Source organism: Cnephaeus nilssonii (genome assembly GCF_951640355.1).
Source record: "Cnephaeus nilssonii genome assembly, chromosome: 21".
NCBI lineage: Eukaryota > Metazoa > Chordata > Mammalia > Chiroptera > Vespertilionidae > Cnephaeus > Cnephaeus nilssonii.
Genome location: NC_137092.1, coordinates 16,810,232 through 16,838,029, shown reverse-complemented (window position 1 = coordinate 16,838,029; position 27,798 = coordinate 16,810,232). Strand labels below are relative to the sequence as shown.

The following is a 27,798-nucleotide window of genomic DNA, read 5'->3' as shown; positions in this document are numbered from 1 at the left end:
GGGGGTAGGGGAACCTGTGGGGGGAGGTCAATGGGGGGAAAAAGGAGACATATGCACTACTATTTGTAAAACTTTAAACAATAAAAATAAATGCAGTTCAACTAGAGTGTCGTAAAGGCAGAAGTTAGCCAAAAAGAAAAGGATGCAAAAAGAAAGGAGTTGAGAAATGGAAGGACTTGTGACTAAATAAGAAGTAAAAATGTCCTCCTAGCCCTAGCCAGTTTGTCTCAGTGGATAGAGCATCGGCCTGCTTATGAAGGGTCCCAGGTTCGAGTCTGGTCAAGGGCATGTACCTCACTTGCAGGCTCCTCCCCAGCCTGGACCCTGGTCAAGGCTGGTGCAGGAGGCATCCAATCGATGTGTTTCTCTCACATCGATATTTCTCTCTGTCTTTCCCTCTCTCTTCCACTCTCTCTAAAAGATCAATGGAAAAATATCCTTGGGTAAGGATTAAAAATATATCTATAATAATAAGAGGATAATATGCTAATTAGACTGGACATCCTTCTGGGCGTCCTTCCAGACGACCTTCCAAACAAAGCTGAGGCTGCCAGGGAAGCCCGGGTCCCAGGTGCCAGAAGGAAGGTGGTGCCGGCAACTGGGGGGAAGGCCTACTCTTACACGAATTTCATTTCGTACATCGGGCCTCTAGTATATGTATATTTATCCTCTTAAAGGGGCTGTATGCACAGTGATGGAAAGCTCAGGCTTACAGCTAGACTGCCTGGCTTGCATCCTTTCCCACTTACTTGTGAAATGGGGATAATGATAGTATTGCTTCACAGCATTGCTGAGAAGCTTGTGTCCATTCCCATTTAGCCTTTTGAACCATACAAGGTAAGCCCTTGAGAAATGATAAGTATTAACTCCATGAACAATACCTTAGAGGTGAAACCAGTAAGTCAACACCCAGGGCGGTCATTGGCATCCAACCATCTTGAGCAAAGTTGACTGGGAGTAGTAGAAGGTGAGCAAAAATGGATTGCATCAGCCACAGCTTACCTCCCCAACAACCCACCAGAGCGGATTCCTGGGATGGGCCCTGATTGTGACCCAGTCAGTGAAATTATATTTGAAAAAATTAATTTCTAAAAGCGGATATTTGTGGCTTTAAGTCCACATGCAATGGCATAAAACACTTTTTTTTTAAGTATTTTTATTTTATTGAAGTTTTCAGCCTGTGTTTTGGTCCTCTCCACCAAACTAGAAGCTCCTCTTAGTAGGAACCATAACCCACTGCGCACTGTAGGCCAGCACCCAGCTCAGTGCCTGGGCATTGCGGAGTAAATGTCCCTCAGTACACAGAACCAAAGATCCAATCTGTGAAGTGGGGGTTAGGGTGCGGGGCGGGCGAGGGACCGGGGCCTGTGTGAACAGATCGGAAAGACTGGGGTTCTCCACTTAAGCTGGTGGAGCATGACTTGCTTTGGGGTGGTTGACAGTTCCCCTTCACCAGGAGGAGTTTGCCACTTTAAGGTGGAAACCAGGAAGTTCGCCGTGGGTGCCGAGGGGCGGGGAGCGATGGAAGGCCTCTCCCCCGAGAGAATGCAGGCAACTGCACAGAAAAACGGAGAAGTTGGAGGACTAATTTTTGTCTGTCCAAAGCAGGTTCCGCCCACGTTTGATTCCCCACCTCCCTCTGCCCCATCTCCCCCCCCCCCCCCGCATCCTCACCCCCACCCCGAGAGAGGGAGCGGGGGCGGCTGAGTGGGCGGGGTGCTGGCTGAAAGGGGTGGTGCGGCTCAGCCCCTCCCAGTTGGCTGTTGCTGTTGTTTGCGCTTTGTTGCTTTATATTTCTGTGAAAACAGTCTAAAGTGCAGTGGAGCCTCCAGAGCGCAGCTGACGGATCTGCCCGGCGCTGTAGGAAAGGTAGTGAGATCGCGTGTGACAGCTGAGCCCTCAGCGCTGGGCCTCACTGGGAGGCACGGGGCTCCCGGGTCCCCGCGAGTAGCCATTCCCAGGGGCTAAGAAGACAGCAGAATCTGGCTTCCCCAGGGACACCTGTTGTTGCAAGTTTTATTTGGATGCCTTGGCCAAGGTCTTTTCTTGAAAGGTGTTCACTGATGTGTGCTTTCTGTCTTTTGTCATCCATTCTTCAGGACACATTGGGGTAGACCCAGCCCTGTGAAGTTCTCCGGAGACCATGCCCAGCAAGAGAATTGCCGTGATTGGGGCAGGTGTGAGCGGGCTCACATCCATCAAGTGCTGCCTGGATGAAGGCTTGGAGCCCGTCTGCTTTGAAAGGACAGATGACATCGGAGGGCTCTGGAGGTTCCAGGTAAATCTCCTGGGGTTAATAGTATTTGGAACCCTCCCTGTAAGTTGGTACATGAGATATTTTATCTTCTGTCAGGGGATAATGATGGCCTTGACAGTGATTTAAATCTGCTGCAATTCAGCCTGCTGACCTCTTCTTAGCAGCCGTCGTCACCTCTATATGGGTTCCTCTTTCCCTAGGCGGGAAGCAAAGTAGAACATGGGTATCATTTGGTTTTCCTTTACTGATGTCCAGGACAATGGCACAGAGATCATTTTCAATTATTGAGTTGTGCTGCTATCCAGAAGAGGGTGGTGTGAGGGGAGAACAAAATAACAAACAAAATGTGAAGTGATGAGGAAATTTAGAGTGGTTGCTCCTAGTCCACATTAACAGGTAAGTGATTATAGATTACCTGCTTACAACAACTTCTCCTCCTCCTCCTCCTCCTCCTCCTCCTCCTCCTCCTCCTCCTCCTCCTCCTCCTCCTCCTCTTCCTCCTCCTCCTCCTCTTCCTCCTCCTCCTCCTCTTCCTCCTCCTCCTCCTTCTCTTCTTCCTCCTCCTTCCTCTTCCTCCTTCCTCTTTCTCTTTTTCTTTTGAATTCCGGTTCCCTTTAGATCAATCTCTCAAAATCCTAGTCCTTCAGTAGAGTATAAAATCTGGCCACCTCTATCCTTTGAACTTTTACTTCACTGGAGAAATCAAACCAGGAGGTCAAAGTCCTCGTCTTCAGAAGAAGGCAGAGGACACCTGCAACTGGACTTTCTTGTCTTTGCAAATATTCAGTTTTAAAGTTGAGTTGCTTTAATATGCACACCCAGCCCTGTAACTTGTTACTTACTAAAAGTTAAGGTATCACCTACTTAAATAATAGTTAAACTTATTATATGCCAAAGAATATGAACCGCCTTTCCTGATCTCCAAAGTAACATGCACTGGGTTTGTTTTTAAACTCGCTTTCTAAACCAGTGAATGGTACTGGGGGTATCCAAATATGTTTCGTATTTCATAAAAACTAACAGTGTTGACCAGCTATGTAAAAAAAAAGTGGCTTCAGAGAGAAGGTGAAGTGATACTGGAAGCAGAGGTCAGAGTGATGCCATTGCTGGAAGGGGCCATGAGCCAAGGAATGCAGACAGCCTCTGGAAGGTGCAAAAGGCAAGGGGAAGAGCCTAGCGGCTTCTGTAGGACTGGAACCCGGCCGGCTCCTGGATTTTAGCCCAGTGAGGTCCATGTCAGACATCTGATCTTCAGAACTATTGAAGATTACTCTTTAGGGGGAGTTTACACAGGAACTTTGTATTCATTGTTGAATGCATATCCCAGGAATGAGTGGGAGCTCTTGAAAATTTTGACTCTAATTCAAACCTTTCTAGAATGATGGAAGCTTTGAGATCAGGGATTAATCACATCTTGAAACCATATTCTGAAGACCGTGGGAAACTGGAGGATGTGTTGCAAGAAGAAAAACAGGGCTGTAAAGATAATATGGTCTCAAAGCACAAATGGGCCCATTACTCAGAAAAGAAAATACGTTTGGAGAGCAGACTAAGGACAGGACATGCTTTGATTTGGTTGCTGTGCCTGGACCCTGACCCCCTCTGGGAGTTTGCTTCAGCTTTGACCATTCTCTGGTCCCTGGAACAGGCTGAGATGTTTTTAACACCAAACAAGATCAGCCACCTTGGTATTTGACTTCAAGCTCCTGGAGGCAGACACACAGACTGCAGACCCTAAAAACCCCCTTACCCTGCTACACTGCACACAGATATTTCCCCTTACTCCTATATAACCATCCAGCTGGCAGGAGAAGGGGAGGAGCAGTTTTTCCCCAGGACATGAAGCCCACTCCTCACTCCATATTGCCAGCAATATTAAATAAATGCTGTTCAATTGTGTGTGTGTTTTTAAGTGGCTTCATAGCATTCCTTAGTTGAAGAGCAGTACAATCCTCTGCATCTGGGCTCTGTCTTTGGGGACTAACTCTATTCAACAATAGTCCTTACTTAGTTCATGAGTGGATACCCCTTAGAAAACCACATCTCCCACGCCTCTGTCATAATTGGTCTTGGGCATGGGCTGAAAAGGCTGTTAATTAATATTTAGTAATCAACAGAACATGCTGTTTTTGAAATCCAGCCACAACTTAGTGTAGAGGTTAACAGCATAGTCTTGGTTCAGCTCCTATATCGGCACCTACCAGCAGTGTGATGTTGGGGAAAATCAGTAAATCTCTCTGTACTTCTGTTTCTTCATCTTTAATAAGAAGATATTTTTTTAAAAAAAAAAGTAGATGATAATAATACCCACTTCATAGAGTTATTGTGGGGATTAAGTACATGAATAATTGTGTCATTCTTTAATAACAATGCCAGTTGTACGATACGTGCTGCATGCCAGTTATTATTCAGTAGGCCTGGAGTGGGGCCCAGGTAACTGACTTTTATCTCCAAAGTGGTTTAACCTTATTCTCTGTTAAAGACTTGGGATTTTTTTCTGATTATCTTCTCGGCAAAATTTCAATACCATGTAAACTACTTTCTTGAAAATAAATAAGCTATATTTCATCATAACTCTCTGACTTACGTTAAGACAGACCACATATGTATCTATTATATATCATGTATCATATATATACAATATATATATATATATATATATATATATATATATATATGTGGCAGAAATATCTGTTCTCTTGTGACAGGTCCCAAGGATTTAGTATGAATTTTTTCTTCTCAAATACCATCACTTGCGTTTTCTTTTCTCTAGTCCATCTGCCAAACAGAAGGAGGATTTACTACTTGCCTCCTTCTTGTTATTGTTGAAGCTTTATAGTAATAATTATCCCCTCTTACCCATGGGGAATACATTTCAGGATCCCCAGTAGATGCCTGAAACCACAGATACTACCAAACCCTATATATAGTATGTTTTTTCCTATACATACATACCTATGATAAAGTTTAATTTATAAATTAGGCACAGAAGAGATTAAAATAATAAGAATAAAGTAGAGCAATTATACTGTAAAAAGTTATATCAATGTGGTCTCTCTTTTAAAATATCTTATTGTATTGTACTCAACTTGACACTTAAAGGAATCACTTTATGGCTTCTCTTTGGCATGTCAGTACTCTTGTACTTTGGGGCCATTATTAAGTAAAATAGGGTTCCTTGTGTCCTTGAACACAAGCACTGTGATACTGCTGCAGTCCATCTGATAACCAGTGATTAACTTGTGGGGAGCATATACAGCGTGGATATGCTAGACAAAGGGATGATTCATGCCATGGGCAGGTTGGAGAAGGACAGAATGACATTGCATCATGCTGCTCAGAACATCCCAAAATTTAAAACTTACGAATTGTTTATTTCTGGAATTTACCATTTAATTTTATTTAAAATATATTTTATTGATTTTTTACAGAGAGGAAGGGAGAGGGATAGAGTTAGAAACATCGATCAGCTGCCTCCTGCACACCCCCTACTGGGGATGTGCCCGCAACCAAGGTACGTGCCCTTGACCGGAATCGAACCTGGGACCTTTCAGTCCGTAGGCCGACGCTCTATCCACTGAGCCAAACCGGTTTCGGCACCATTTAATATTTTCAGACAGTGAGTAACTAAAAGCACAGAGAACAGATGGGGGTGGGGGGCTACTGCATATATAAATTCTCAAAATATTAATTTCAATCAATTCTTGATCTCATCACTAATGTTAAGACTGATGGTGGAAAAGTACATTCTACTAACTTACACTCTCTCCAGCATAAGTTCCAATTTCACCTCATTTTTGCTAACACTGAGTAATTGTCTTTTAAATTAATAAAAATGAGGTAACATGGGGACATATACTGGACAGAATTTAAGTTAGTACAATGATTCCTGGAGAGCAGCCTCATAAGTATAGTAAGGGCTATTGTTCAATAGAGTTAGTCTCCAAAGACAGTCTAGATGCAAAGGACTGTACTGCTCTTCAACTAAGGAATGCTATGAAGCCACTTAAAAACCCTCACAACTTACCTAGGCTTTGAAATATATAAAATAGTTAAGACTATTACTCAGACGGGCAGTTCTCACTTGGAATTTCAGGTCATTGCAATCAGGGTGACAACTGAGACTGGACATCTGTTATGGTCTCTTTGCTCATATGTTTAGAACTCCACTGGGATAACTAGAACTTCTAGTAACTGGCTGTATTTCTCTCTACCTCATACATTCTCTTCATGGGACTAGCGTGGGCTTCCTCACAGTATGGTAGTCTCAGGGTAGCTGGACCTTTTACACGACTGCTGACTTCCACGAGAGCAAGCTTTCTGAGAGACGTAGGCAGTGGCTGCAAGACTACTTATGACAGTTTTGGAAGCCATTCAGTATCATCCCAACTGCATGCTGTTGGTCAAAAGCAAGTCGTAAAGACAGCTCAGATTCAAGAGGAAGAGACTACACGAAGGCACTAATACTAGGAGATGTAGAGATGTGTGTAACTTTTTAAAAAAAATCTTTTGGAAGTGTTTATTGACTGTTTATAAACCATGAAGTTAATTCTCAAGTGGCTATGAATGCTTCTTATTTACTGCAGGAAAATCCTGAAGAAGGAAGAGCCAGTATTTATAAATCAGTGATCATCAATACTTCTAAGGAGATGATGTGCTTCAGTGACTATCCTATTCCAGATCATTTTCCTAACTTCATGCACAACTCCCAGGTCCTGGAGTATTTCAGGATGTATGCCAAAGAATTTGACCTTCTAAAGTATATCCGATTCAAGGTAGGGAAATTTTGTGGGTACCTTTGTGTTTGAGGTTGTTTGTCAATTACATGAATAATATGGTTTCATTTATCAGTACTTACACATAAATATTGGTTTGATATCAATATATCTATCCTATCTAGACAAAGACTGCACTTTGTCTTCTCTGTGCCTGAAAAATATTCACAGAAAAGTCCCTCTTTTATATATTTTTGGCTGCAGCTCTAGCCAGCCACCTGCCAGAATGTTTTCATTGCCTGCATTTTATACTATTTGATTGCAATAAAACAAATGAGGGGGAATGTTTTTCCAGTTATAGAGGGAAATTGACAGGTATGGGAACTTTAAAATCCTCTGGTTCTACAACTTGTCCACTAGTGCTTAGCCTTTTTATACGTTTCTGAAGTATTTTCCAATACATTATTTTATGTAATCACAACAACGCAGTGAAGTGGTTATTGGGAAGTTACTAAGAAAGCAAAAAAGTTAACTCTGGTGAAGAGGGAAGAACACTGAATTGGGCAACAAAAACTTGAATTCTAGTCTTTGTTCTATTATTAATCATCTTGTGACCTCAGACAAGTTCCTAAACTTCCACGTGTCTTAATTTTCTTTTCTGTAAAACAAGATGATTGTACTAGGTCACTTAAATGGTTTCTTCCTGCTGTAAAGTCGTCCATACTTTTCTATAGTTTTTAGCCATGGCCATAGAAGAACAGATATTTCTGACAGCTAGCAACAAGCCTGAATCTTCTACCCTTTTTTTCCTTGGATGAAAATGCTGCCAGAGGAGTACATGAGTGGGAACCATCCGTTGTTTGTCGGGTTCTTGGGGCGCGGCTGAAATAAAAAATTTCAGAAGCCCCCATGGGAGGAGAGTGGTGGCAGTAGATTGTATTGGCATAGAATTACATTCCTCTGGTTCCAATGTCCCATTTCCCCAAAACCAGTCCTGGGAGAGGGGCAGCTGGAAGCTCATCAGAGCTAGAAAGAGGGTCAGCGTCCAGAATTTCCCTTCTGTGTTGCAGCCGGGTCTGGTTCAGCATCCAGAATAGACTGTAGTCAATTAGTCTGTGTGTGGAGTCCAACATGTCTGTGGGCCATGTGGGTGAAAGGTAGCTCAGCCCAACACCAGCAGGAGTCCCAAGAGGGCTAAGGCTAGTGCGTGCGTGTGTGTGTGTGTGTGTGTGTGTGTGTGTGTGTGTGTGTGTGAGAGAGAGAGAGAGAGAGAGAGAGAGAGAGAGAGAACACAGAGTGAGCCAAGTGTCAGTTCTTTGTTTAGAAGTTTAAATATTTTAGGTTTTGGGCACACTTCAGTGGCCATGCTCATCCTGGCCAGTTACCTGTTTCCAGGTGTGATTGATAGGCAAGCATTTCCCATGACATTCAGACCTTACTGGGCACATGTCTAAACTGCCTTTGTCTAGCTCTAGTCCCTTCCCCCATCAATGAGTGGGAACAGATTTGGACAGTGTTAAATGTAGCTTTTTGGCATAGCTTTATAAATGGCATGCCTATATCTTTTGGTCTCCCCTTTCACCTCTTTCCTGTTAAATAATAACCAAGTTATTACAACGGTATCAAAAACTCTTAGGATCTACTCTCTTAACAACTTTCAAATACTAGTATACCATACAGCAATGTTAGGTATAGTTACATGTAGTACATTACATCCCTTGTACTTATTTATCTTATAACTGGAAGTTTGTACCTTTTGACCACCTTAATTCAATTCCCCTAATCCCCACCTCCCTTCTACTTTCTGATCATTCTGCTAAATCATGCCTTTTTCTGTTTAACAACAATAATAAAACAGTGATAACTTCCAAAGTAAATATTTTCCAGCCCAGTGGTACTTCTCTTCACTTGTTTAAACACTTATTGAACATGTTTGTTATCATTCTAAGTAGTGAAGATACAAAAACAAAATTAAACAAAACCCAGTGGTTTCATGTTCTAGTTACAGAGATACAAAAATGAAGAAAAATTATTATAAATGTAAGTAATAAAAACAAAAAATGTTGACGTTAAACACAAAGTTAGCCAGATATTTCTCCAGCAAAATGGGTTTATTCAGGTACAACAAAGTGTTGCAATCTGGAACAGGCAACCATGGTGGGCCACATGCAAGTCTGCTAAAAAAAAAAAAAAGAGAAAGAACTCTTTTTATAGAAGGGAAGAAGAAATTGGGAGGGCAGTTACAAAGAGTTCTCCCTTTTATGCTTCATGATTGACATAGGGCATGACAGATCCCCTCCCCCACTTCCCACTTCATTTTGAGTGAGATTTCTATTTACTTTTTTTTTTTTTTACAAGTGTTACAAAGTGATAAATGCTATAGAGATCTATATATGGCAGTTCAGAGGAGGGATGCTTAACTCATCTGGGCATCAGTCATCAGGCACCAGGGAAGTTTTCTTAGAGGAGTTAATTAAAGGCTGAAGGGTGAGCAGGAATCAGTCAAATGAAGAAGGAAATAAAAAAGATGATCCAGACAGAGGCACCAGCGTGTGTAAAAGCAAGAACTATAAATAGTGTAAGATGGCTAGAGTATAAAGGTGTCATGTCCCTATTAGACATTATGGTCATAGACCCTAGAAGCACATAGGAATACATTTTTTTTTCTTTTTTTAATATTTATTGATTTCAGAGAAGAAGGGAGAAGGAGAGAAAGATAGAAACAATGATGAGAGAGAATCATTGATCGGCTGCCTCCTTCACGCCCCCTACTGGGGACCGAGCCCGCAACCCAGGCACGTGCCCTTGGCCGGAATCGAACCTGGGACCCTTCGGTCCGCAGGCTGATGCTTTATCCACTGAGCCAAGCCAGCTAGGGCGGAATACATTCTTAATGTTTCCTTAGGCTGGGTAGAATAACATGTATTTGTTTGTTTGTTTTATTTATTTATTTAAAAACAACAAACTAATACCACTTACTATCCCATTTCACAACTTCTTCTTTTATAGTTATGTGTGAGATAGGCATTTATGGGAGCCACTGAGATGTTTTTCTACTCTACTAAGAATGGGAGCCCTATAGCCCAGTGACAAGTTTAAAGATAGACAATGAGAACAAGACTTGGGGTAAGAAGACATCAGAGAGTCTTAGGATGTTTGGGGGTCAGGGGAGGAATAGGCATTTATTGCATAGAGTATATTAGGAGAAGTCTAAGCTTTATTCAAGTGTTGCATTGCCTCAGGGTAGTGATTTTCAGCCTTTTTCAACTCCTGGCACATGTACTAATTACTAAAATTCTGCAGCACACCAAAAAAATAATATTTTTTGCCCATCTGACAAAAAGTAGGTATAATTTCAATTCATTCACACCAGATGGCTATTGTTGTGTTGGCTGTTGCCATTTTTTTATTTGACAGTCTAAGGGGAAAGAGGTCAGAGCCTCTGACTAAATAGTCAGGTATTGCATGTTTTAAAAATTCTTGCAGCACACCACTTGAAAATTGCTGCCTTAGGGGATAATCCAAGAGACCTAGCAATCTGCTCTTTTCTAGAAGCGGAGAAGAGTACGTCATTAGCCTGCCAACTCTATTTTATTTAGCCTCTCTCATGGAAGTTTTCTCGCTCTGACCACATCTCACAAAAATGTTCTCACTTGTGGAGTATGGAAATCAAACATCCCTGCATGAGCCTTCTTGTGTGATATCAGCCCTTTGTGTCACTCGGCAAGGAGAGTCGTGTCAGGAAAGATGTCCGCTGTGGAGGCTGTGGTTACCGTCCCCTGTTGCTATCACTTTCCTTTTCAGACCGCTGTGTGCAGTGTGAAAAAGCGGCCTGATTTCTCCACTTCAGGCCAATGGGAGGTGGTCACGGAATCTGAAGGGAAAAAGGAGATGAATGTCTTCGATGGAGTCATGGTTTGCACCGGCCATCATACCAATGCTCACTTACCCTTGGGAAGCTTCCCTGGTGAGTAGCTTACCAGGAAGAAAGGCCCTTGAACGATACCTGTGACCTCGTCCCTGAGGAATGGGTGGATTTCGGTCTGAGTGATTCTGACCTTGGGATGAAATAAGGCTTATCCTAATTCTGTATGTCCTCCTAAAAGATGTTGGGAGGTAGAGATAATGGTAATTTGGAGACTAGGGGAAAGTTAGAAGGTGCTATATTTAGTTTCACAATGACTTTAGTTTTTCTAATAATCAAAAGAAAAAAGATGGAGTTTATGTGTATTAGGTTGAATAAGGATTTTCAGCAATCAAGGAAACAAACAGAAATACTGAGTTAATAAGGAAGAAATTAAAGCTTAAGGAAAGAATTTATTTCCATTTGGGGCCTGGATATTTTAAAAATATATTTCATTGATTTTTTACAGAGAGGAAGGGAGAGAGATAGAGAGTTAGAAACATCGATGAGAGAGAAACATCGATCAGCTGCTTCCTGCACACCCCACTGCGAGTGTGCCCGCAACCAAGGTACATACCCTTGACCGGAATCGAACCTGAGACCCTTGAGTCCACAGGCCGACGCTCTATCCACTGAGCCAAACGGGTTAGGGCAGAGCCTGGATTTTTAGGCCCAAGAGCAGTCTATGTATATTCTAGAGTTTATAAAAATATATAGTCCATTGAAATGGGAGGTCTTTAAAGAAGATGAAAAGACAAAAGAGAATGGAGGTGTTCTGAAACCATTTGTATATCTGAGTCTACAAGTCCAAAATACAAACATCCTGAGGGAAGCAGACTATTTATGATACAGAAGTCGAAAGGTTCTGCCCCGAGGCTATGGGGGGGAAATAGACAAAAATATTCAGAAAGGCAAGTGTGCATCTGAGTAAAGGGAGAACATGTGGAGAGTATATGTTTTAAACTCTACACACGGCAAAAAAAGAATTGTCAAATGGTATCAGATAAACTATCACCTGATAATTATTTTCCCTTATCTTGCAGGAATTGAGACATTCAAAGGACAGTACTTCCATAGTAGAGATTATAAGAATCCAGAGAGTTTCACTGGAAAGAGAGTCATTGTAATTGGCATTGGGAATTCTGGAGGCGACCTGGCTGTGGAGATTAGCCACACAGCCAAACAGGTTTGAATCAGCAAATTATTTACTTTGCTTCTCCAAGAAAGCTGCAGGTGGACTCAACAGAGAGTATGGATAACCTGTGCATAGCCCATCAGTGCCGATGGCAAGTGTAGGGCTTGGTTTCATTGCCTCGGTGAGCAACATTACGATTGATGATGTGATGGAGCCAAGGTTGCCAGTTAGATTCCCATCATTCAATTGGCCTCACACTAAGGAATTAGTTCATGCCACGACTGTGGTCACAATCCCAATCAGCTGTCTCTTCAGAGTGTGCCTCTGGCATTGAAGAAGACCAAATAATTGCTGGGAGAGCTTGTCAGAAGGCAGCAACCAGAAGTGTGGATCTTTGGTTGGCCAGCAGAAGTGCCATGCCCTTATGTGAAGGAAAGCGCACTGGGTCATTGAAAGCTTTTCACTCATAGGATGGTGGGGGAATTTTCCTCTTTACTCCCCAACTGGAAAAAAAGGAGCACTCGAATCTTTCAAAAGACAACATGCTTATCAGTATGAAAGTGTCCACACTGTGGCACCTGCAGGCAGCTTGCCCCAGCCTTTGCATACAATTAGGCAACACGGAATGCTATTTTCTCTAAAGCAATTTCTGTGTCCTTGAGGTTTTCTTGTTTGTTTGTTTTCATCATAGATTTCCTTGAGGTTTTCTTGTTTGTTTGTTTTCATCAGATTTTGAACTGGAAAGAGTCATCATTATAAGTTCCTAGAAAAAGACATGTCATTTTTATATTTTGTTATTCATGTCTTTATTGAATCATAACTGTCAACAATAGTTAAATATCTGGTTGTTCTTCCAGTAACTTTAATTAAGGTGTGCTTCCCCACAAATATGTTTTAAAATTTTTAATATATATTTTTTATTGATTTCAGAGAGGAAGGGAGAGGAAGAGAGAGAGAGAAACATCGATCAGCTGCCTCCTGCATGCCCTTAGCCTGCAACCCGGACATATGCACTAATGGGAATTGAACTGGTGACCCCTTGGTTCATGGGTCAATGCTCAAGCCCAGCTGGGCTTAAATTATTTTTTAAATAGAAGTTTAATACTACAACTTTGTTACATGACCTATACTCAGAAACCCCATTCTCGCCGAAACCGGTTTGGCTCAGTGGATAGAGCGTCGGCCTGTGGACTGAAGGGTCCCAGGTTCGATTCCGGTCAAGGGCATGTGCGTTGGTTGCGGGCACATCCCCAGTGGGGGGTGTGCAGGAGGCGGCTGGTCGATGTTTCTCTCTCATCGATGTTTCTAGCTCTCTGTCCCTCTCCCTTCCTCTCTGTAAAAAATCAATAAAATATATTAAAAAAAAAAAAGAAACCCCATTCTCAGTCCTATCTCCATTTATCACCACAAAAATGATTTGAAATGCTCCATGAATTAATTCAACAGCATCTATCAGAAAATAGCTATATAAACAAGAAAGGGTAAAAACGTGTGTGGGTGTTATGATAAAAAGAATGTACAAGGTATGTGGTGGGGACTCAAGGCATAAGCCTTCTTTAATATCATTGACTTGGTCAAATGGTCAGTTATAAGGGAGCTAGGCCTTACATGCAACGGGAAATTGTAGATTGCCAAGGAACAAAGCATCCCACCTGGATGGAGATAGGTAGTTGTGTCTGAGAGAGCCTGGGAGAACAAATGGCACAACGATGTCAGCCCAGCAGGGACAGCACTGTCACACCACTAAAGCAAGTTGAAGAAACTCAATTGCTGGATATGACTCTTTGCTTTACATATTAAATTGCATTTATGAGAGATGGTTTGTAAATCAAACATCCTATATAATAAAAGTCTAATATGCAAATTGACCGGTCGCTATGATGCGCTCTGACCACCATGGGGCAGATGCTCAACACAGGAGCTGGCCCCAGGCCGGCCAAGGCGGGTGCCAGCAGGGACCCCCCGATTGCCCCACCAGTTGCCCCACAAATTGGCCCTGATCACAGGCCAGGGCTAGGGACCTTATTCGGGTACAAAATTTTGTGCACCAGGCCTCTAGTTTTAAATAAAACTATAAATGTCAGAGTATCAACGACATTTTGTTATAAGAATTTTTGTGCTATAATGCTTTTGTGAAGAGAAAACATTCCTTTCTTTTTTTTTCTAATTTATTTTTTGTAAAATACGTTTCTATTGATTTTAGAGAGAAGAAGGGAGAGGAAGAGAAAGATAGGGACTTCAATAATAACAGAATCATCCATTGGCTGCCTCCTTCATTCCCCCTACTGGTTAGGGCTTGATCTGGATCTTAAAAATGAATAGGTTTTAGAGAATTAAGAGGATAGGGGCTTTTCAAGGAGGCGTGATGACATTAAACGAAAATGCAGTGGTGGTTAAGAGCAAGACATATTCTTGGTCAGTGAATACATCAATTTAATTGTAAGCTTAGTATCTGAGAAGAAAAATAGCAGGAAATAAAAAAAGATTGTGCAGGCGCTGAAAAGCCAGACTATTGAGTTTAAACTTACTCTTGAAGAAAACAGGGTACTTTTAAAGGATTATGAACCAAAGAATGGTAAAAGCAAACCATTTTTCCCCATGCCCCAGGTTTTCCTCAGCACCAGGAGAGGGGCTTGGATCCTGAATCGTGTAGCAGACCAAGGATATCCTTTCGATGTGTTGTTCAACTCTCGGCTTAAACATTTTTTGTCGAAGATTTGTGGTCAATCATTAGCAAACACATATTTGGAAAAAAGGATGAACCAAAGGTTTAACCACAAAATGTATGGCCTAAAGCCTAAACACAGGTATGTTCTCAGGATGGGCTCAAACTCACAACCTGGTCTGTGCCCTGACCAGGAATCAAACCTGCCACCTTTTGGTATATGGGACAACACTCTAGCAAACTGAGCCACACCAGCCAGAGCGGTACTAGTTCTTTTTATGTGATGTCCAACAACAACAAAATGGTGGGAGAGGGCAGCGCATGAATCATTCATTCATCCAACAAACACTGAGCACCTCTTACAAGCCAAGCATTATACTGGGCATGAGCATACAGATATTAAAGATCTAATAGTAATACTAATACAAATAATAACACCTTACCTTTTTGAGAACTTAATATGACAAGTACAGTACTAAATGAGTTCTATGCATTATCTCATTTAACCCTCACACAACAGTCCTATAGATGGGCGTTTTCCCTCCATTTTACAAACACTGATACTTAGATGAACTATCCCAAGGGCACACAAGAAATAAATGGCAGAGTCGAGAAGTGGATTTTACCTTAAATACTCTAACGATAAGACAGACAATAGGATAAGATAGAGAAATGCATGGCATGCTATGAGAGCATGAAGGATGGGAATCCTCACACAGCCAAGGAAGGAGACTGAAAGCATTTTTAGAAGCTGATTTTAAATCCAACTTTTTTTCCCCTCCAACTTTTTATTTTTTAAATGTTCAGATTTACTTCATACAAAATAGTAAGGATAATGAGCACCAATACCTTTCACTTAGATTCACTATATTTGCTTTCTCTCTCTCCCTCTCTCTAAAAATAGATCCATGCATGTATATCATACATAGTACATACATACATACATATTTTTTCTGAACCATTTAAATAGTAAGTTGCAATCATTAAGACACTTTACCCTAAAATTTAGGGCCTAAATTATTCAGCATACATTGCCTGAGAAAAAGGGCATTCTCCTACATAAACATAATGCAATGATCACACTTGGAAAATTTAACATTGATAAAATATCATTATCTAATATATTCAAATTTACCAAGTTGCCCCAATAATATATATTTATAGCTTTTTTTTCCAAATCTAAAATCCTATCAGGTATTATACCATTGTATTTAGCTGTTCTGTCTCTCTAAGTTCTCTTAATTTGAAATAATTCTCCTTTTTAAAAAAGACCCAAGCCAATTGTTTTGCAGAAAGTCTGTATGTTTTTTTGAGAAACCATACATGCACTCTCCAGATAAAACCATTCTTCCTTCACTTCTCTAACATCTTTCCTTTCAGTGACATCCAGGGTACAACTTCTGCTCTGAGATCCTCATCTGTTCCAATATACATTAGACCTTTCCCAAATCCCATGGATAGACCAAGATGGGGGCCATTGGCATAGTGTTTAACCACCTCCATCAAAACAGAATTTTACTTTCATGTGACTGATTTTTCTCTCCCTCCCTGCCCCCATGATCACTCTTCTTTCTTTATTTTTTGGTCTTTATCACTACTCACAGAGCTCTGAGTCAGCATCCAACAGTCAATGATGATCTGCCAAATCGTATAATTTCTGGCTTGGTGAAGGTGAAAGGAAATGTCAAGGAATTCACAGAGACAGCTGCCATATTTGAAGATGGCTCCAGGGAGGATGACATTGATGCCGTTATCTTTGCCACAGGCTACAGCTTTGCTTTTCCTTTCCTTGAAGATTCTGTCAGAGTAGTAAAAAACAAGATATCCCTGTATAAAAAAGTCTTCCCTCCTAACCTGGAAAAGCCAACTCTTGCAATCATAGGCTTGATCCAGCCCTTGGGTGCCATTATGCCCATTTCAGAGCTCCAAGGACGCTGGGTCACTCAAGTATTTAAAGGTAAATAACCATGCAACTTGACTACTTAATTGCTTGTAGTATGTTTAATTATACTTATGTTCTTGCTCTTATTTTATTTTTTAATTAAAATTTTCAATGTTGTCATAATTGCAGGGATCCCCCTTTTCACACCCTTCGCTCACCTTCACCCACCCCCTTTCCCACCCCTCCCTCCCTCTCACTCTTCCTTCTTCCCATCCTCCCTAAGCAATGGGGAAAAAAGCCTCAGGTGAGGATTAAAGAAAATAATAATAACAATAATAGTAAACTGAAAACCTAAGATAAGAAGAGGAAGATAAAAAATGTGGTAAAAATATAATACGTATCTGAACGAGTAAACACTGCAAGAAGAGTATCAATGAATTAAGAAAGAATTGTACCACAGGATATTGTATATGTATATAGAAGTTTTTCTTTGTTTTTAATTTTTTTGCTTTTGATAAATTGGCTGCCTCTCCAAGGCAAGAAATATACTTCCCCATAATGTTTCTAGTTAATAGAAGTAAAAGTTATGGTTGTACTATAAGAAGCAATTTGGAAATCAACTCTCAAAATATGTTTCACAAGCATCATAAGGGACCTCTGCTTAATCTCAAATGAAGCATTTCAGTGTTCCCTCATAGACTTATGAATATAAGTAATAATTCCCAAATGAGAAACCACATGGTGAAATACAGAAGTCTATTTCTTGAGTGTTGAGTTTCTGAGTCTCACAGTTTAAGAGGGACACCAGGATAAGAACTGGCCTGTGCCCAGAGGAGGGCAACCAACATGGGACAGCATGTGAAACCTGTGATGTGGGGAACTTGTGCTCTGCTGCTGCTGATAAGATTTGAAGAAGTTATGACAGTTGTTTTCAAATATTTGACAGCCTGTCATATAAGATTAGACTCCGTGGCTTCAAAAGGCAGAGCTAAGTCCAGCGGTGCAAGTGGCATGGAAGTAGATTTGGGGATCAATAAAAAGAATATGTTCCAGCAACTAGAGCAGCCACACAATTAAATCATCTCCTCAGAAGGTAATGAGATCCCCGTCAGCAAAGATGTTTAAGGAAGAAAGAGATAACCATTTGATGCGTGTATTTGTAAAGAGAAGGTTTGTGTTAGGTAAAAAATATATATATATTATTGATTTTTTACATAGAGGAAGGGAGAGGGATAGAGAGCTAGAAACGTCGATGAGAGAGAAACATCAACCAGCTGCCTCCTGCACACCCCCCACCGGGGATGTGCCCGCAACCAATGTACATGCCCTTGACCAGAATCGAACCTGGGACCTTTCAGTCTGCAAGCCGACGCTCTATCCACTGAGCCAAACTGGATTCGGCTAGGTAAAATATATTACCATCCAGAATTTTATAGAGTAACACCTTATGGCTGGGTGTGACAAAAATTATCTGCATGCATGCCCTAACCGGTTTGGCTCAGTGGATGGAGGGTCACCTGTGGACTGAAGGGTCCCAGGTTCGATTCCGATCAAGGGCATGTACCTTGGTTGAGGGCACATCCCCAGTAGGGGTGTTGCAGGAGGCAGCTGATCGATGTTTCCCTCTCATCGATGTTTCTAACTCTCTATCCCTCTCCCTTCCTCTCTGTAAAAAATCAATAAAATATATATTTTTAAAAAATTATCTGCATGGCATAGTGCCTATAAATCTGGGCATAACGCTAATTCTTTAAACTTAGAGTTGTTTATGTTGGCTTAAATACTATTCTACCTTTCTAGCCAGGTCTTTGATGTTAAATTCCTACTATCAGAACTGTGCATCAGTGCTTAAATTTATCTGTCAAGATTGGGTATTATGAGTTGCCCTTAGCCTTACTCCCATTCTGACCAAATAAAAAAGTTTAGAAGATGAAGCTTATCTTCCATAGGACTACAGGCATGAAATGGGATTGAACATTATTTTTTACTTCCTTCTCCCTGGGTTATAAAACCTCTTTGTTATTAAGAGTACAACTGTGGGTGTGCTCCCCTGCTCTTTTACTTTGTACTTCATTTTCCATATACTTTAAGGCCATTTATTATTTCCTTGTGTCCATATTTCATTTCCCAAATAAAGGACCATGCTAGGGAGGAACCAGGTATCGGTTGGAAGGCAGAGTTAAGCAAGTATCTACCGTAGACAAAGTAGAATAGAGAAAGCTACTGTTGTTAATTTATATTATTATATTATGGTGGTGCTAGGATAAAGTGATCAAGTGAAGGTTTAACCTCCTTGAGTAAAGAAAACTATCCTGTATTTCTTTGAATTCTCCATAACACAGTAATTGTTAATAGGATTAATGTTCCTACTGAGGTAGCGAGGTAGCTTTACACTTATATTTTTGTTTTTTCTCTTTAGGGCTAAAGACATTGCCCTCACAAAATGAAATGATAACAGAAATAACTAAGGCTAAAGAGCAAATGGAAAAAAGGTGAGAAATTCTCCCAGGAAAATATGTGCTTAATTTTTCTATTTAATAAGAACAATATTGTACTATAGTTATCTTCAATTGTGTTAGTTTAAGGATTTAGATTGTACTGCGCAGGAAAAGAAAATAATAGTTTGTGACAACAGACTGAAGAAATAGTACCAAGTGGTTTAGATATGGATGGGAAAGAAGAGACAAGCTTAAGAAAAGTGTTTAAAATCCTGTATGTAGAGCCTAAAAGAAATTGTCAAGTAGGAAAAAACACTTGGAGAGAAAATCAGGCCTATGGTTTTTATAACTATCATTTGAAATGCTAGCAGAGCCACCAGAGAAAGGAAGAGTGACAATGAATTGAGTGATACATATGGTTGAATTCCAAATCCACCGGAAGGCTTACAAATCTGCAGAGGTCACTGTTGACACTGGCTCATGGTGTGAATAGTCTGTGTGGTTGGGAAAGGTGGTAGCATCAGCCAGCTGCTTAGTGCTTGGGTGGACACAGTAATTTAGCAATCTGAATTTCAGAACTGAGCTTATTCACTGGTCAATGTTATTTGGACCAAGTGGAAGTTGATGGTAAGCTCCTAAAATTGTGTGCTAAAGTCAGAGGCACAATCATCCAAGCCTAAAGATGTAGTTTTTCTTGAATTGGTTATACTAGCGTATCTCTTCCCTACCTTGGAGGAGGAGAAAGAGTTTTTATTTAACCCTGATACCCTTTCCAGGTCCTCGTTTCCTCTTTCCTTTCACTGCCAAATGTCTGCAATAAATATTCTGCATGATGTGCTCAATTCCCACCTTTTCTCCCTCCGAAGGTCCCTGCATTGTAACTCCTTGCTACGGCTCTCTTGAAAGTCATCCATGCCCAACTTCATTTTCCTCCCGGAGTTTGACACTTTTAAACATCTCATCCTTCTTGGGGTGCTTTCTTTCCTTGTTTTTCTGGCACTAAAATGTCTTATTTCAACGTTCCTATTCCCTTTACTTTGGCTTATTTTTGTCAGGCCACCTGACTGAGCAGTCCCTAATGATATAATTTACCCTTTATTGAGGGTCCATTATGTACATGCACTAAATGGTTTATATGTATGAATTTATTTATTCCTCATAACAACCCTACAAGGCAGGTACTAGTGAATCTCTTTGTGAAAGATGCATGAATACTACAGCTTGCAACCCAGGATAGGATAAATGTATGTCTATAAATCCTTGAGCCAACATAACATCCTTAAGGGAGAGCTCCCAAATTCTGTCCTGTCTTATCTTCTTCTCTTCTAAACTTTAGAATCTGTCCGTTCCTGTGGAATTTTATTTCACCAGTTCTACTTCAAATTTATTTTCTGTTTTTTTTTTTTTTTCCTGTCCTTGTTTTGGATTCTCTTAATAAGCCCATCTAATTTAAATTAATTTGACTTGGCTTTTTCTCTTACTTCCTTTCTATCCCACTGCTCTTTGTTTTATTTTTATTCTAGAAAAAAAAAGAAAGTTACCAGTTAGCTCTCTAAATCTCAATCCTTCCACACAGGTATCATCATTACCACATTTTCCCTCTAAAAATCCCTTTTAGCTTTTCAAATCTGCACTTGGTGTAATCATCCCACCTGGCTCCATTTGGAGCGTTACTTCCTCTTGTGGAATAAGTCATCCAGCCCCCTCCTTTCTAGATTCTGAATTAACATTGGCCATCCAATGTTGTGCTCTGTGGACCCCATTACCACTGCCCTCATAGAACAGTTGAGAGTCCCAAACTTCAGAATGTTTATGAGGGGTTCTCTCTTTCTGATAAAATCAGAGTCCTCTGTATCGGGAACGGCTATACTTGCCTCTCTCTATCCATCCTTGTTTTCCACAATATTCCTCCTCTACTGTAGGTAGTGCCTACAGATATTTTATACTCACATCCTACTCTCATTCCTGCTTAATTCCTTCACTCTGCTGTCCCCGACTTGTAATACTTTCCTCTTTGTTGTCAGCTTATTTGTATCTTCCACATACTTCAAGGACTTATTATAGCTGTATTTTAACTACCCTCTTCTACATTTCTATTTAGCAGTCTAAGATCACGTGATTTTCCAAAAGTCTTATATTCTATGTTTCGTGTGTATCTTATATTCTTATCCTTAAGGATAGAGACAATATCTTATCTTTCTTCTCTATTTTCCATACCTCCTAGACCAATTTTGAGCTAATAACAGATACTTAGAAAGCACTGGTTAATTGACGGATTGATTGGTTGATGGACTAAATTGTTGCTAAATTGTTGATAGGCCATGGCTTTTGTCTTCTCTGCTTCAGGTATGTGGAGAGCCAGCGCCATACCATTCAGGCAGACTATGTAGACACCATGGAAGAGCTTGCTGACCTGGTGGGCGTCAGGCCCAATCTGCTGTCTCTAGCTTTCACCGACCCCAAATTGGCATGGCAGTTATTATTGGGACCCTGCACTCCAATCCAGTATCGTCTACAGGGTCCTGGAAAGTGGGATGGAGCTCGAAAAGCCATCCTCACCACAGACGATCGTATCAGGAAGCCTATGATGACAAGAGAGGTTGAAAGCAGCGATTCCATGACTTCAACAATAACAATGGCCAGGTTTATGCTAGCCATTGTTATCTTTGCTGTAATGATAACCTATTTTTAGCTGTACCATTGGGGAGCTGGATGGAGAGACACCTTCAGAATCTGACAAGATTGAACAACTCTTGAGTTTCACATTGCCCCAAAATCTTTTATTTCTCTTTCCAAAGCATTAATCCTCTTTCCCCTTTCCCCTACAATGAAATTCCAGCTTTTCATTCATATTGACTTATCTCCCTTCTTATGACCCATCATGTTTTCCTTCCAGCAATCCTTAGTCTGTGAACTCTGATACTGTTAGTCATCTTTTTATGTCCTTAGCAGAGTTATTACATGATAAGTGCTTAATAAATGTTTGTTGTTATCAAATATTATGGTGTGGAGCAGAAGTCAATATTTGTATAAGAAATGGGTGACTCCATGTAACTCAGCTTCTGATAGGATTTAGTTTTCTATTAGAAGCTCAATCTTTTGTTTGTTTTTAATATTGTAATTAAATGTGTTTCCTGAGGGATGAAAAGAAATAACAGACTTGTAACAGTTGTATATACCTAATATATATACATACTAAAACATTTTGTCTCATTAGCTATTCACTAGAGTATCTGGTATCTGGTCATTTTGACTCTTTTGACCTCAGCAAAAGGTCTTTATTATCTCAATGAAGAAACTACCTTAAACTTCCTAGGATCATGGGTCATTCTAATAAACTAACATTTGTCAGAAAGTTCAACCAGGAGACCACGAGTTCTATTGCTCGCTATGATGTGTGCTAACCACCAGGGGGAAGCGCAGAACGAAGGAAGGCCTGGGCCAGCAGCTGGCAGCAGGGGAAGGAAGGCCCTGGCTAACAGCCAGAAGGCCCCGATTGGCCCTGATCACTAGCCAGGCCTAGGGATCCTACCTGTGCACGAATTTCATGCACCAGGCCTCTAGTGTTTTAATAAATTAATAAGAGGGGGAGAATACACAAATCTCCAACCCAGAATTCCGAATAATTTATGTAGACACTCTGCCTTTGTCAGACTATATATCACTTGGTTCTCTCACCTGTTTCCTTCTTGAACTAGTAAATTCCATGGAGGAAGATACTTTGTAAGTAATCTGTATGTTGCTAGGGCTGCCTAAAACATATGACCTGAGTACGTTAATGATTACTTAATTGCATAAATAAATTTGACATAAGAGGTAAAAGTATGAATGTATTTTTAAAGGATCAAATAATATAGTGAATATATCTCAACATCAATAAATATACACATACATAAAAAGTATTATTAATGAGAGTAAGGAGTGCTTAACATTTTGAAATGTCTGTGGGGCAAGACTGTATTAGAAAATATTCTGGAATAGATCACTGATCTGACTCAGTATGTCATCTCTAATGTCCTGTTTGGTTTGAAACACAAATGATATGTCCTGTCTGTAATTTACAGGCATACCTTAGAGATATTGTGATTTCAGTTCCAGACCACCATAATAAGACAAGTACTGCAATAAAGCGAGTCTTAGTCATTTTGCTGGTGGAGGGTCTTGCCTTCAATTAAAAAAAAAAAATGCAACACCTCTGAGACGCAATCAAGCAAAGCACAATAAAATGAGGTATTCCGTAAATTCTCAAACACACATCTACCACTCCTCCTTGCCTGTGAAAGTCAGCATCATAACACAAGAAAGGAGGAGTGGTAGACGTCTTCCTTGGTCCTCACAGCTGTTTCTCTGCTTTCTCAAATTCCCACCTTTTTTAAAAAACATATATTCTATTGATATTTTTACAGAGAGGAAGGGAGAGGGATAGAGAGTTAGAAACATCAATCAGCTGCCTCCTGCACACTCCCCACTGGGTATGTGCCCGCTACCAAGGTACATGCCCTTGGCTGGCATTGAACCTGGGACCCTTGAGTCTGCAGGCTGACACTCTATCCACTGAGCCAAACTGGTTAGGGCAAATTCCTACCTTCTTGAAGCATCCACTACCTCTAGCTGATTAACACATGGGCATATTTCTATTATTTTCCAGCAGGTGGAGCTGAATCACAAGGTTTTAGCTCTGTGAGATCTCAGCATCGTCTCCCTTGACCTCTGGTCAGTGTAGCCAGGATGCCCTGGGGTGGGCTGGGGAATCCCTACACTGTTCTTTGTTGTTTTACACTCAGTAAAGGAGACCTCGGTCCTCTGCCAGGGTCCTCCCTGTGTTCTGGTTAAAGAGTGAACCCTTTGCTTAGGGAGAAATGTGATTCTGCAGTATTAGACCATGGGCGCGTGTCCTTGGGCACGCAGTTAATGTGGTCTACAGCCCAACATCAAGGGCAAAGGGAGGCAATCTCTGGGAGGTTAAGGGCAGGCGGCCAGGCTTTGTGGCTTTGCTTCACTGTCTGAATTGCCAACAGCCCGACAACTGTGGCCGCTCTCCCTTGCTGTGTTTTTGCCCAGGTCTCTGTGCTCAGCTGCAGCTACTGCTGCTCATTCCTGCAGGAGTGGCCATGTGGTCTGTGCTCCTCCCAGATGAATGGTGTGTCAGCGACAACCAGATTCCTCCCTCCCTGGATGAGGTCCTGGCTGCTGGGCTGTGTTTCTGGCTCGTATTGTCAGTGTAGGTAGCTAGTTATTGATATGAGGAAGATAGCTAGTTATTAATATAAGGAGAAATGCAAAGGGGAACTAAAAAATCTGGGAAGCAGAAGCAGGTAACAGAGCAGAATTCCATCTAGTTTAGTGGTAAACACTCATTCACACACTCCAGAGAACTGCCTTCCCCCCCTTCCCCCTCACTCCTCACCAGGAGACATAATCCTCGGAACAGGATACTAAAAGCTAGCCTGGGAACAATCAAAGAGGTAATCAGATTGGATAGAGTGGATAGAGGACATGAAACGCCAATAAAATTTACTGGGAAGAGTGCCCAGTAAAAGTTAGGAATTTGGGTTGGATAATTTGGTTCTTTGTTCTTTACCTGAACCTAGAAGATATATGGAGGATTAATAGGAGCCTTGTGGCAGTTCTTTAGAGCCTGCCCACCCTCTGTCCCCTAAGGTGTACTAATTCCCCTTAATCCTATCTAATAATAGCCTAATATGCAAATCGACCGAACGGCTGAACAACCGGTGGAATGACCGGCTGCTATGACGCGCACTGACCACCAGATGTTCAATGCAGAAGCTGCCCCCAGCCCGCAGGCCCCAGGCCAGCCAAGGCGGGTGCCAGCGGGGGGGGGGGGGGGGGGGGAGGGGGGAGGGGGGGCCCTGGTCGCCCCACTGATTGGCCCTGATTGCAGGCCAGGCCTAAGGACCCTACCGGTGCATAAATTTCATTCACCAGGCCTCTAATTTACAATAAAATCTTGCCCTCACATTTAAACTTCTCCATACATGTGGCTTTGAAATTCTTTTCTCACGTCACCGCAAAAGAATCTATCACTTTCACCAGCAACAGTGTCAGCCCCACTCCCTTTTCGCTTCCCCCTCTTGATCCACTTGCCCACCTTTAGATGCTTCAATGTGTGGATCATGTGGCTCTCTCAGGCACATTTGTGTGTTGAGCAGGGAATCCTTTGTTGAGATATGGCTGTACATATTACTGTAATTTATAGGCGAGAGACCAAGGGAATCTTTCACACCACCATTCCTCTCAATATAATACAATACTATTAACTAAACCAGTGGTCGGCAAACTCATTAGTCAACAGAGCCAAATATCAACAGTACAACGATTGAAATTTCTTTTGAGAGCCGAAAACCGACTTCTGCGCGTGGGCCGCGAAGTTTCAATCGCACTATACGTGCGTGCCCGCACGTGGTATTTTGGGGAAGAGCCACACTCAAGGGGCCAAAGAGCCGCATGTGGCTTTTGAGCCGCAGTTTGCCGACCACTGAACTAAACCATAAACCTTGTTCAAATTTCACTGCTTTTCCCACTAATTTCCTTTTCCTGTTCCAGGATCAACTCCAGGATCCCATCCTACGTTTAGTTGTTATGCATCCTTAATCTCCTCTAACCTTTGAGAAGTCTTTGGTTGTACTTCAGGCCCTTGACACTTTTTAAAAGAACTTAGTTTATATCTAATGTCTTTTTCTGTCACAGGATCTCACTCAGGATACCACATTACTCCTCATCCTTATGCTCCTTCAGACTGTGACAGTTTCTCAGACTTCCAGGTTTTTTATGATGTTTGCAGTTTTGAGCAGAACCCGTTAAGTCTTTTGTTGAATATTCCTTAATTTGGAGTTATCTGATATTTTCCTCATGAGTAAGCTGGGATTATGGGCTTTTGGGAGAAAGACAGGCTGGCCAGGAAGCCAGGACAAGTGGAATAGGGAAACGGAGACAGATAGCTGAACAGACTGGCAGAGAAATTTACAGCAGATACAGAAGGTCACTTCCCTAGAGATAACATCTAGGCCTCCGCTGTATTTAGCGCCAGCTCAAGAAAAACAGCAAAACAGGTAGTCAACACCAGGACCAGCTGCAATGACTAACGACCCCCTACCCTGACAATGACCCATCAGTGGAGACCACAATCCTGAAAAAGCACACCTGGAAAACTGATGAATAATTTGCAGAAACTCTCCCCTGAGACCTTCCCCAAGATTCCCACCTGCAAGCAAGAAAGAAAAGCCTAAAGACAAAGGACTCTGCACTCATCCTCATTGTTTCAGAGTCCTTTGGAAAGGATGACAGGAAGGCGGGATGGGGGCGGGGATAACCAAATAGGATGCAAGCAGACAGTCAGATTTTGGAGGGGTAAGCAAAAGGTTGCCGTAAAAATGTGCCTTTTTAATGCTGTCTTTGGGTAAGAGCCAGAAAACTGAGTTTATTAGATGCAGAGCACAGATAAAAGGGGGAGCAGTGGATCTGTTGGACTTAAGTAGTGGGTTTTCAACTTAAATATAAAAATGAACTTTTTAATAAATAGAGCAGCTCATTCAGAAAGGGGGTGGCCTTGTGTGACTTCAGGGTCCCCATCCCTGGCTGTGTTTAAGCCTAATGGCATTATCTTGTGAGAAATGTAGTAGCTTATCCTCCAGTTTGCAAATGTTATTAAAGCATACTCTGTACAAGGTGCGTGCAGAATATGAAGAGGAATCAAATCAGGATTTGCTCTTTGCCAACTGTCTAAGTAGCGCTTCTTACACGTCAATGTGCACACACTCTCTCTCCCCTGGGGATCTTGTTAAAACGAAGATTTCAATTCTATGGGATGGAGCCCGGATTTTGCATTTGGAACCATCTCTTAGGTGGTCTGTGTAACACGTGTTGAGCGACAAGGGTTGCTAGTAGGGAATGAGACACCCATATAATTACAATACAAAGTAAGAATTGTTAAATGCCATTCATTATCAGCAAAAGCCTGGATTTGTCCCAAACCCAGGACTACCTTTGCCCTCTTCTGCCTAGTATTTATTCCTCGGTTGTTTTTGTTGGTGCTCTTTCTTGAATTTCATTTCTTCTGGGGTTGCTCACTGCATATACTGTTTCTTAGCTTGGAATAGCTTCCCCCTTCTTCTTAGACTGGCATTTCACTAACTTAAGGTTATCTCCTAATCCCTCCTTCCCGGGGCCCCCAAACTGACTGCTCCCTACAGCACTTAGTTTTCAACCTCACGCCCTCCTGCCGTCCGTGGGAAGCCCGGGTTCTCATTCCCTCTAGGAACCCACCTCTCCGGGTCGCCTGCGAACAAGAAACCGGTTTTGGCGAGAAACTGCGGCCAGGTGAGGGGCCGGGAAGAAAGCGCCGTTCCTCCGGGAACCGAGCACGGGAGACGGGGTGGCAGCCCGAGTGTCATCCGGGGACCGCGACCCCCGCACGCGAGGCCCGGACTCGGCGGACCGTTCCCCAGGGCAGTCCTGCGGCCGGAGGCCCGGTCCGGCCCCTCGTTGACTGCAGACGGGCGCCCCGCCCGGCGCTGGAGGCTGCGCGCCGCTGTCCACCATCGAGGTGGCAGCGCTAGAGGGGCCGGCGGGCCTGGGCGCAGCGCGGCCGCAGGGAACGCGCGCGCGCGGGGGGCGGGCTGTAGCCATTTTCGGAGGAGACCCGGATTGCTACCCGGGCGCGGCTTCAATTTTCAATAACTTTATTGGTGGCCTTATCCTCACAACACCCGTCGCGCCGGCGGGAGGTGATCGGGGTGCGGGCGTGAGCGCGGGGATGCCTGGGAGTTCCCGAAAGCGGGATTC

General features: G+C 42.1%; 1 protein-coding gene and 1 long non-coding RNA gene across 6 annotated transcripts; one reads left to right on the top strand and one right to left on the bottom strand.

Moving 5' to 3' along the window:
• The first annotated feature begins 671 nt into the window (after nucleotides 1-671).
• Nucleotides 672-23,130, top strand: LOC307092935 (flavin-containing monooxygenase 5). Of its 4 annotated transcripts, XR_013812907.1 has the most exons (10): nucleotides 672-1,869; nucleotides 2,100-2,278; nucleotides 6,844-7,032; nucleotides 10,777-10,939; nucleotides 11,920-12,062; nucleotides 14,619-14,818; nucleotides 16,281-16,633; nucleotides 17,505-17,651; nucleotides 18,978-19,050; nucleotides 21,343-21,364. XR_013812907.1 is itself a non-coding variant. In XM_079760521.1 (9 exons), exons 2-9 carry the CDS (start codon nucleotides 2,144-2,146, stop codon nucleotides 21,686-21,688), a joined length of 1,602 nt encoding a protein of 533 aa, XP_079616647.1. In that variant the 5' UTR covers nucleotides 672-1,608; nucleotides 2,100-2,143; the 3' UTR covers nucleotides 21,689-23,130. The 4 variants fall into 4 exon arrangements, 3 of the variants coding, with proteins under 3 accessions (XP_079616647.1, XP_079616645.1, XP_079616646.1); XM_079760521.1 differs by lacking the exon at nucleotides 17,505-17,651 and having other exon boundaries at nucleotides 672-1,608; nucleotides 21,343-23,130; XM_079760519.1 differs by lacking the exon at nucleotides 17,505-17,651 and having other exon boundaries at nucleotides 21,343-23,130.
• LOC307092940 lies at nucleotides 2,325-27,669 on the bottom strand. 2 transcript variants are annotated; one of them, XR_013812910.1, is made up of 3 exons: nucleotides 27,280-27,669; nucleotides 16,279-16,474; nucleotides 2,325-2,453 (listed from the first exon to the last, which is right to left on the bottom strand). It is a non-coding gene; the product is annotated as an uncharacterized lncRNA (long non-coding RNA). The 2 variants fall into 2 exon arrangements; XR_013812911.1 differs by lacking the exon at nucleotides 2,325-2,453 and adding an exon at nucleotides 10,727-10,846.
• Nucleotides 27,670-27,798: the final 129 nt, after the last annotated feature.